Genomic DNA, 11,644 nt, shown 5'->3' with positions numbered 1-11,644 from the left:
TGCTGATATTTTAGGCTCCCCACCTCCACTCATAAAATGGTTGGTCCCACGTGTGACTTCAAAGAAAATGAAAAATCCCTTTTTTTTTCAATACTTAATTATTTCAACAGCAACTTAATAAGATATGGTCAGTTCAACCACGAGAAACAAATACACAATTAAAGAGCTTGGACGGAATGTTGAATGAAACCGTTCTCTACACAATGGACAAACATGGATGAGAAATATATCCATAAATGCAATTTCACAATACTGTATTCAACGTAATAAGCGCCCAGGGCGCTCTCAAAATTAGAAATAGCGGGCTCTTATTAGAATATTATTTTGGTGAAAAAAAAAGTTGAAAGATCGTAAATTTCGTGGTTTATGCTGACAGCCTGAAACGTTTATATACGACGGATATATTTTTCCTGGATTTAATTGCCCATAATTAAGGGGGCATATAACACATGAGTGTGTATTATACACAAATAAATAAGTCTGGTGTACACTGATCAATCGGAAGAGGTGCTAATTGAGATTGTTCACTTGCCAATATATTAGCAAATATTGTCGTAGGCGCTTATTAGAGCGGGGCGCTTATTATGTCGAATACGGTAAATTACAAAGTAAAATAGTATTCACACAATACAATAATGTGGTTTGGGAGTGATGTTGTTTGACGTCATACTTCAGAACCATTACTCCATGCAAATGTAGGCTGATGTCATTCAAATTTCAACATTCTTTCCACAAACATCAAGCATATATATTTTCATTTTCAATATGTTAATTTACACAGAAATGGTGACGAAACTATTCTTCCATAATCCAAAGATGTCCATTTATACATAGCTACTAGCAGGAATGGTACAAGAGGTAGGCCTGTATCAATCAAGTCTGGGTACCAATTCTCATCCAGAATCCCCACACGACCAAAGATTGAAAGAGTGAGTGAGTGAATGTATTTAGGGTTGTTGTCAGCAACATTAAGCTATATCACAAGTTAATGACCAATTATGTAAGGAACGAGTGGGTGAGACAGTCATTTTCCATGTTTTATGATAAAAATACATTCAAGAATGGCCATCCTTGTGTCAGTGAGTTTGGTTTAACGCCGCTTATAACAGTATTCCAGTTATATCACAGCATGTCAGCTTAATGTGGGAGGAAAGCCCGAAGTGATGCAGGACTCAGACGTTTACCACTTCGGTGAAACCCACGAGCACGGGTATGGTGCTGACAAACCTAGAAACATAATCGGGGCGAACCGGGATTCGAACCCACAATTATAGGTTTCTGGCGTGCCCAAGGGACGCAACTCTGCACAGCGAATCGCGGCGCCTTAGACGACTGGGCCACCCGTGCCCCCTGGCCCCATTATGACCACCTGCTGTTACACATCAATACAGAAAATTTGCCATATCAATAGTGGGTCAATAATGACAACTTTAATCTACATCAAGCCTACGAGACCTCAGTTGACACTGTATGCGGCCATCTTGGTTTGTGATTTTTGGGAGGGTCAGTACCCGTTCTTTCAAAACTTGATGGCTCTGCGAGCAGTAGAATGTTTTCTGTGAAATGTACCCATGCTATACCATGGTTGTGATATCAGAAGTTATAGCTATGTCCATAAACAGAATTGTCAGCAGATGATGTATTGGGGACCAGTTAGTTAGGGGTAGAGAATGAGAGGTCAGGAGATTTATTATCCATAAGAGCCCTCTTCTCCACAATATTATTTATATTTTACTGGTGTATAAAAACACATAAAAACCTAAAACAGAACAACAACAACAACAACAACAAATTGTGTATTTTTCAAGTATGTTTTATGACACTCTCCGTAAATGACTGGTCCCTGAGCAGGCACTTAATTAGGGCTTGGCTGCAGCTGCTGATGTGATAGTAGGCACTGTTGAGTCTGTGGTTTTGCAGGAGCTTGGTACATTTGATTACAAAGAGTAATAGATCACACTTAGAAATTCACTAATTGAACTACATAATCATGTCACATTTTTTAAAAACATTGAAATTCAGCAAATTAAACACAATTTTCAAACAAATAACAGTTGAAGAATATTAACAGATTTCGTTGTATATCAAGAACAAACACTTAATAACATATTTCTAAATATAGTTGTACATGTGCTACACAGGCAGGCTACATCTATCCAGAAATAGTCTTCATAAGTACAAAGAATTCTCCCATACATACATGCAGGAATGTTGAATATGTTTGTGGGGTGGGGTGTCTCCATAGAGGATACAGATGGGTGTGTGGGGTGGGGTGGGGTGGGGTGGGGTGGGGTCAGGTGTGTTGGTGGACCTTGAGGTGGGATGGAGTGGAGAGTATGTCTATAGGGGATGGGGTGGGGTGGGGTGGGGTTGGGTGGGGTTGGGTGGGGTGGAGAATATTTCGGTGGACTTTCAGGTGGGATGGAATGGAGAGTATGTCTATAGGGGATGAGATGGGTGTGTGGGGTGGGGTGGGGTGGGGTGGAGAATATGTCGGTGGACTTCGAGGTGGGATGGAGTGGAGAGGATGTCTATAGGGGATGAGATGGGTGTGTGGGGGTGGGAGATGCAAAACATCTTTGTACTAAGTTTAATTATAGTACCCTGAATAACTTTTCCCTAAAACAGTGCAACCCACCTTTCTGTACCAACAACTCTCCCATCACTATTTAACAGACACAATATTTACACTTTGATAGATAGGCTGGAATCGGATCATCTCAAGATCAACAATATTATCTGCAGGCCATATGACATGGAATGATACAGACCTGGTACCCCTTCCACAAAGCAATCGGTGGGAGAAATGATCATCTGAGCGCTAAGGCCACTTTTGAAGAAGAAGGGCCCGGCACAGGACAAGATTCATGCATGTATGAAGGGTGGCAGGGTAAAGCTAGGACTCCATGGAAGCACAGTTGGTCTACAGGTGTGTACAGGTGTGTGCAGGTGTCTACAGGTGTGTACAGGTGTGTACAGGTGTGTACAGGTCCTAATGAGGCGATCGACACAAGCACCACAGTCGACATTTGACAGCAAAACACTGGACACATAAATCTAAAACCTCATTAACAATTCATTTTTCAATGGCAACGCACAACATGAACTATTGTTATATGATATTGATACATACAATTTTATGCTGAAACCTAATATCAGTGGCGGATCTGGGTTCTTGTTTACATCTGATGCCATTTTGTATGTGTATTTCCTTCCATGAAGACATGTTGATATGGTTGTAAATGTAAAACTAATAATTCTTACATAAGTGGAACCCCTGTCTTGTTTTGTTTAGCCTCAACCTCCTGCCTCAACAATACAAGCAAGGACAGATAACTACCACAGTCTTCACATGACGCAGGTCGTGTGTGTCATCACTTGAACATTGTAAGAAAGTCCTTGCAAAGATATTTTGTCTCTTAACCTGTTGTACCAAGATGAGGTAGCCTAGTGGTCAAAGCGTTCGCTCGTCACACTGAAAACTCGGGTCATTATTTTGTTGGTTTTTTTTGTTTAACGGCGCACTCAGCAAATTTCAAGCTATATCATGGCTGGCTGTAAATAATTGAGTCTGGACCAGACAATCCAGGAATAGAATTATGAGCATCGACCTATGCATGGGATACAATGACATGCATCAACCAAGTAACCCGGGTGTTTGACGTGACGAGCGAACGCTTTAACCACTAGGCTACCCTACTGCCCTGCAATGGAAGGAACACATCCACTAGAATAAAACAAGTTCCTAAAACCATAATTTGCAATGGAAACATCAAACAAATTGAACAATGAACGTTGACTTTAAGATCATGCAATTATAAATAAAACATATAGTATTGAGAATTTCATGGTTGACTGTTTGATTAAAAAAACAAAACAAGAAAACCTTGATATACAATTTTTACTCATCTAACCAGAAGAACTATATTGATTGTCGGCTTAAAAAGCAACAGGGAATTTAATCACTACACTGTTCATATCCTGCTAGTGTAAACATACAGGAACATTTGGAGGAGTCATGTCGAAGTGTACGCACTGTGGAAATCTCATTCTCTCCTGTATGGTTTTACAGGGAAATCTTATTAATCCGAACAGTAAATAAACCTCGTTAATCTGGACAGTACTTAAACTTTGTTAATCTGGAAAGTACTGAAACCTTGTTAATCAGGACTGTACTGAAACTTTGTTAATCTGGAAGGTACTGAAACCTTGTTAATCTGGAAGGTACTGAAACCTTGTTAATCTGGACAGAATTTTACCCAATGAAATCGTTCCATTTACCTAATTTTCACATAAAAAACCCAAGGGTATTGCCCCTTGTATAGTTCTATACATCCTAAAAGTAAATGACCGGAAAGCAGCATTGCCAGAATAACAGGGTCCAGATTAACAGGGTTTCAGTTTGTTTGAAATATTACTGGTGTCATTTGATACTGTGAAATATATCCTATGTAGTTTAGTTTAAGTAACAGAAATTTACGCTGTAATGATCAGTGTTTTTGGCGCCTATGAAATCTACCATATCTTTGTGTTGGTTGAAAAGAAACTGCCAAAGATTGAAAGTCCTCAATTCCTAAAACTTGTACGAAATACCAATCACAAATTCTGATAGAAAACAGGCCACCCAACAGGAACAACCATCTAATGATGGAATACATGGCTGAAAACGTCCAATCTAGAGGTATTACATCAGGATCGATGCTGTAAAAATTAATGACAGTCACTTTCAAAGATAAAGCCTGACTACAATTAACACTGAATAGTTTTTACCTTTCCAATATCAGGACAAGGAAACAGGTAATACACATTATGTATCCTAGCAGGTGGAGAACATCTTGCCTGTGTACATCAAAGCTAGTCTGAACAGTGTTGTGATACAGCCAGGGCAAGCAGATACAGAGAGAAGAGGATGAAGAGCTAACTTGAGCACAAAATCTCACTACTAGTGTCTGCTACTACATCTTTCATCTTGTTATAACACATTGAACTGTAATAATATTTGACAGAAAAACATCCATATGATTTTAACACTCGTATCTTTGAACATTACATTCGACACAATCGCCAGCTTATATAACAAAGTAATATCTACCAATGTTACCATTGTAACAGTGGTCTTCTTTATTTGTATTACTTGGCTTACAGATTTATTTTCAAGGTCATGTCGTTGCTATTAAATCTTTTTTTTTTTTTGAAAAGATGGTTTCTTAAAAGAACTGTCCGCCTTTTTGATTGTCAAGTCAATGAGTTATCTCCCTTCCTCTATAGACTTACTTTGCATTTTTATAACTGAAACTTTGTTAACAGACTTAATAGACACCTCAAAAGATGTTTTATTTCATAATTACAAAAAGGTCCACAAACCAAGTAATACAAAACGTCTCACAAAATACTCTCTCCAGCAACAATAACAAAAATTCACAACTCTGTCAGATCCCTCCGATGGAGGCATGTCATTCAGCATCACAATATCACAGATTAGAAGTCGCTACTCTAGTAACCAGTCTACCCCAGTCCCAACACTGCAGCTAATGTCTAGAAACACGGCAAGTTCACAAATAAAAAGATTCTCCAACCAGACTCATGACCATCCGGTGACATCATCCCATTGTCCTGTCACTGTCTGTATATCGCATCAAATCCCAAAGTTGTGCAATGACTGGGATTTTCTATAAAAAATCCTGGGTGTTGAACAATCTCCCCTGTTTCACACACAAAATTACCACTGATTTCACATATGTCCCTCGGTTTCATCCCTTGGATGAAGATATTGAATCTCATAAAAACCCTGGGGTTGTTTTACGTTACATAAAGCTGTTGATGGGCAGAATGTTCACAATGCCATTTAGCTTGACATGAACATTAGGATATGTCATTCTCACTTTACTGGTTGAAATTTCACATCAGATTTATTAGTTGGTATATTGTTAAGGCTTCATTTTATATTTTTAAATCTCAGCTATTTTGAAATAGCCATGTAGGAAATCTTTTTTGTCTTTTGAAGGTGAGAAACTGTATTACTAGGGGTGACAAACTGTATTACCAAGAAGTGAGAAACTGTATTACTAGGGGGGACAAACTGTATTACTAGGGGGGACAAACTGTAAGAAGCTCTGATGATGTTGTAGACCTGGCCTCCAGCTGGTGTTTGTGGTGGGGTTGTATTAGTGATATCTAACAAGGACGTTATTCACCAAGTAACAGTACTGCCCATATCTTCATCTGAAACTGCCAGTCTGTTCTGGCTACCACATTACAGGCAACGCATGTATGATGTTTAATTCAAACATCTGAAACTTCATTGAGATGCACATTTTATACAGAGTCTGAATACAGGTCGCTTCTTAGTCAAAGGGAGACAACTGTGCAGGTCAGGGTGATCTTCATGTAATTTGAAACTGCATATATATCCAAGTTTGATATAGCTCCAAAATTCTGAATTTGCTGCGTTGGAGAATAATTTTATTCATTAAACACGGCCTTATGAAATACAAATATACAAATGACAAAATTTGACTTTTCTCCACATTAAATCCCTGAAATACTTGATCACAGATAGCTGAGTTGATTTTTAGCAAATCTTTCTTAGGGGTTGTTTCAAGTTCAAAAGGTTGAAAATTCATTTCATAAATGTTGTAGTTATTCTTAAAACAACCACTGATCTCCTTGAACAACATGGTTTACAAACATGAGCACTTGTTCCCACACAACAAAACACCTTTTAACTATTGAGACAACCCCTATCTGCTGCTTGACTGACTTAGATGGCACGGACCGTCAGTCCATCAGAACCTGTAGCCGTAGTAGTCAACGTACTGGAATGACTGGGAGTTGCGGATGGCTCGGAGCAGGCTGGCTGATCTGCGAGAGCGTTTGGCAGAAATACGAGCTGAGCGACTCTTCTGTCTCTCGACGACCTTCATCTTCCTGCTCTCTACGTTCTTCTTCTTAATCCACCTGCAGCACAAGAAGCACATGAGTGATGGAGAGTGAGTGAGTGAGGAGTGAAAAGTCCATAAAAAATTGCTTACTGGCCAAAATGGATAAATATAGGCTGAAAAAAGGATATGTGGCTATTTGTTTTAAGGAAAAAAGAAGGCAACCATGGCATGATGAGGACTTACTCTTTAAATGCCTTGTCACACTCATCCCGTGACACAGTCTGGTAGCCATCCTTCATCTCCTGGTCTTGGCGGTGCTTCAGCAGCTTGTCCCGCTGGATCTGGAGGCGCTTCTCCTTCAGCCATGTTCGGAATGCCACCTCATTCTCTTCCTTCTGAAACACACCGTGCCATTAGCACAAGGGCATACGTCAAGAGAAGGCAGGGCTGGACAAAATAAGACTGTTTCACACTCCCAGCCAACTCTTGTCCAATCTGGGCATATCGGTGTATTACCAATATCTAACAAGACAGGAAGGAGAATGTTAACCCAGTCTCATATGCAAGCTTTGACCACCCCACAAAATAAATATCTTATTGTGTTAAAGTTTGGCTTGAGACTTTACTGCAGAAAAATGTAAAGGGACCAGTCATTAATGAATATTTTCTGGAAGCTTTTCAACAACAGCTGTGTTAAAAATAGAGCCATTAGGCTCTGTAGCTCACTTTAATATTTGAAATATAACAGAAAAAAGTCTACTTCAGGCACATAAAATAATACAGGTCTGAAAAGGGCTAAAACCTAGGACATGAAAACAACAAGTACAATTCTTTTAACATAATAGACACAATAACAGGTAACATTTCTAAAACTGAAAAAGAGATCTTCAACATGTTCATAAAGAACACAACAACTGATTACCTCCCCACAAAAGTCAAGGTGGTAGATAGGGGATGGGTAGATTTGGCAGGCTGGACTTACTGCATACGTTAATACACTGGTTAGTTTGTGAGCAACTCTGTGAAACACATGGCTTCATCTTCCCAAGGCAAGGGAGTTAACTGACTAGAAAAGTCCAGTTTCCACCATTGCCGAACTTGGCTGGAATTATGGAGTTATATTTTGGCTGGACTAACGAGTCTATTCATAGTCTAATGAAAATCGCATAATGAAATCGACATTCGGTTCATAAACAACATGGCGACTGCCATGAAGATTTCAGTCAACTGGGCATGGACAAATGTCTTTCACATTTTTTAAATATTTTTAATCAAGTTAATCAAGTGATTTGATGTACTTCGCAAAGTAAGACGCATTTTATAACAAAAAGACCTTGATTATGGATCAGATCGTCTTGACTGGGTGCAGCCATTTTGTTTGAAGCAAATGATATGAGAGGTGGAATCTGATTGGTCATTAGGAGGAAAATAGAAGGGACAAAACTAGTAATCGCCACTGGTGGCACTACGATCGAGCTACGAAATTTTAACTTCATATGTTGTTTATGAAATTCTACAAAGGTCTAGCATAAATATGCAAAGGGTAAATAGAGGTAAGTCTGGTGACTGTTGTGGTAAGAGCAGTCGACCTGTGAGACCGAAGATGATTCTCTTGGGGATAGCAAGATGTAAATGGTCAGTTTTTACATGACTAAAAACTTGCTACTTGCATGGAAGGGTCTGATTAAGGGTCTTCTGGCACCTCCCAGTCTTATATAGTATTCAGTCATCCCATGTTCGAAAGACCGATGAACGTAGGTTGTTAACCAAGTTCTTTTAGACAAGAAGAGTTTGATAGCGCTGAATGAATATAGACATCGAGGGACTGGAATTTAGTTACTGACATAAGGGTTGTGACTCATTTCGCATGTCGTCAAACATTATTTGGATGGAGAAGCTAACATTATCATCAATAGTATTTTGTTAGTTGTCCAAGAGTGGTGCACAGATTCCCAACACTCACTGCTGACCAAGGAGGTTCTCTGTATATTTGAATTTGGAATCAGAGTGAGTGAGTTGGGTTTATTGCTGCTTTGAACAGTATTCCAGTTATATCACGGCATGTAAGCTTGATGTGGGAGGAAAGCCCAAAGTGATGTAGGTCTCAGACGTTTACCACTTCGGTGAAACCCATGAGTATGGGTATGGTGCTGACAAACCTAGAAACATAATTGCGACAAACCGGGATTCGAACCCAAAATCATAGGTTTCTGGCGTGGCCAAGGGACACAATTCTGTACAGTGAATCATGGCGCCTTAGATGACTGGGCCACCCGTGCCCCCTTGGAATCAGAAAAAGTGGTTAGAGTTGATAAGATCTGAGGACCTCTTGTGAGTAATATTCAAGAATTCTATCTACAATAGTCGGACTTCAGCAGCAATTCTGACTTATACTTTGAGTGGCTGAGGTAGAAGGGTAATACAATGCCAAACCTACGTTTACAATATGCTGTTTTTGTCAGACAGACAATACATTTGACTTGTGTTTCAGGGTGTCTTTGATCTCCATATACCGGTACTTAGCATCTGCAATAACAATGTCACACCCATGTGTTTGTTGACTATACTGCTATGCAGGTTAAACACAAACTGGTTGATGGCACCCACAGCCAAATGGAGCAAATTACATATCGCATTGTGACATCCCTAATAAATACATCTACTTGCACTAGAATGTACAGATAGATATCAAGTTGGATATACACATCAGAAAGCCAACACAAACTGAAGCACAAATACATGGACAGTTGCACAGCTTAGGTCACTCACAAGCACATGGATGATAGATGGAGACTGACAGGAGGAAGAAGGAAACATTTGTCTCAAACATTACAACTATATAAACTCAGGTTTGTCAGGTCAGTTCAATTTGAAATCTATATGACTTACTATTTTTATTGTTTTCCACTTGTTAGCCATTTTTAAAACAAAACCATGCTGATTGACTTGGTCAAGACACTTTGTGTACCCTGCATTTCAAAATCCCGGATCCAGGTCAGATCCAGGAGGTTCTGTCCGATCAGAACAAAGATCACATGACCACTGGTAGGCCTAGCCAATCATTTTGTGAAGTAAACTCTGGTAAATGACGTCAACAGACACCGTCATTATGACACAGATTTGCGGCGATGCCTTCATGATACAGTCCTGGAGTAGTTTCATAACAAGGAAAGTCTACAGTAATCTTCCAACTGGGGAGAAGAGCATGAGGGAGAGAAACAGGAGTAAGTGCCCAGGCAAGCATGATTTAAACAATGGGTGGGTGTCATCTCTTACTATAAGGTGAAATGTGTGCTACACAGGGATTGAAATGCTTTTCTTTAATATTTTTAACTTTAACTACTTTCATGAAAGGATGGTGCGGGGAACTTGGGAACCCAGGCTAACATTTTGGCAACATGGGTAAAACAAGTCAGGGCAACCCTGAATTCAGAGCCCATGATCAAAGGTGTCTGCATGCCTGAGCTCTGTACACTGACTTGCAGTGCCTTAGATGAGTGGGCCACCCAATTCCCTGACATAACACTGATGCAATTTTACAAATAGAATTTTACTGATTGAAAAAATAAGAGAACAGCTATTGAAGAAAACAGTATAACGTAGTGATGAATAAGATACTCAGTTATTAAAATGAGATCTTCTACACCGATACCCATAGCATTATCAGGGGTCGGCATCATATTGCAACCGCAATGATTCAGAAATTGATTTGTAACAATGCTGACTGGCTGATTAGCACTTTCCCCTGATGTGACTGACCTTGGAGGTGTCCTGGGTCATCTTCACCATGTTCACGCAGACAGGTATCGTATCGGAGTAAAAGATCTGAGGTTAATAAGACTAAGTTAGAACCTGAACTTTTTAACCCAACACAGCAGGACGCTGTATTCCACTTGTTCCCTTATTTTTGACCCTCAGAATATCACACATTCACCTACACTACGACTACTGAGTCTAGCAACATCACAGGCTGACTCAGAAAACGTCTAGGGTTATAATGATCACACTACCATGGTAACACAACAGAGGACACAAGCACATGCAGCTACTATGCCTCTAGAGGCGGCGGCGGTGGCGACACTCGGCAGTGTACCTGGAACAACGGTTGGAAAGATTGCAGAGCTGGCTCCTCTTGCTCCAGCTGGTTTTTCTGATTGACAAAATGGTTCAGTAGTCAGACATTTTGTTTTGTATACTATTTATATACCTGCAGCCAGAGGAAATCATGTATGGATATTTAGGGTTTTAGTGGATATATACATAGTTATACTACCCTTGCAAGGGTTAGGGAACATTATTCACCATTGGTATAGGACATTAGCTCTTCTGGTACCCAGTACAAGCTTGGATACAGCTTCTTGGAAAAGTAGTTATGTGTTTTGTTATTTGGCAATGTGTTATTTTGTTGAAAATGTACCACCCAATGAGTTGGTTATAGTATTGTAATATGTTAACGTTTTACACCAGACCACCCATAAAATTTCAAAAAGTATGACTGTTCATTATGTTTCAAAAGAGGGTGTGCACACCTTGGAGAAGATCAGAACTTTTTGCCTTGTCTTAATGTCTAAGTCATATAGAGAGAGTTGTCTTGGTATAATAAAGTAACTGTGGACAGGAAATGGCTGGTGCATAACATGATTCCAAGGACAATTCAAGGCTTTTCAAGGATGACCATAAATTAAAACAATAAATATATATAGTCTACCACAAAGAAATTCAGGTCATTCAATTTCAATGATGAAATATTGATGGGTTAGATG

General features: G+C 39.6%; 1 protein-coding gene across 10 annotated transcripts in view; it reads right to left on the bottom strand.

Moving 5' to 3' along the window:
* Nucleotides 1-3,846: 3,846 nt before the first annotated feature.
* LOC124111427 (coiled-coil domain-containing protein 181-like) overlaps nt 3,847-11,644 on the bottom strand; it is a 30,253-nt gene continuing 22,455 nt past the window's right edge. For 4 of the 10 annotated variants that reach the window (XM_046471138.2, XM_048383608.1, XM_046471130.2 and 1 more), the window contains 3 exons: nt 10,975-11,031; nt 7,125-7,276; nt 3,847-6,957 (listed from right to left, as the gene is read on the bottom strand). In XM_046471138.2, coding sequence (XP_046327094.2) covers nt 6,786-6,957; nt 7,125-7,276; nt 10,975-11,031 — 381 coding nt within the window. In that variant the 3' untranslated portion in view covers nt 3,847-6,785. The remainder of the gene's footprint in view (nt 6,958-7,124; nt 7,277-10,974; nt 11,032-11,644) is intronic. The other 6 variants (XM_046471156.2, XM_046471172.2, XM_046471184.2 and 3 more) reach the window with 3 other exon arrangements.

This window comes from Haliotis rufescens, unplaced genomic scaffold, assembly GCF_023055435.1.
Source record: "Haliotis rufescens isolate VD_foot unplaced genomic scaffold, xgHalRufe1.0.p SCAF_5, whole genome shotgun sequence".
Taxonomy (NCBI): domain Eukaryota; kingdom Metazoa; phylum Mollusca; class Gastropoda; order Lepetellida; family Haliotidae; genus Haliotis; species Haliotis rufescens.
This window is presented reverse-complemented; position numbering and strand designations above follow the sequence as displayed.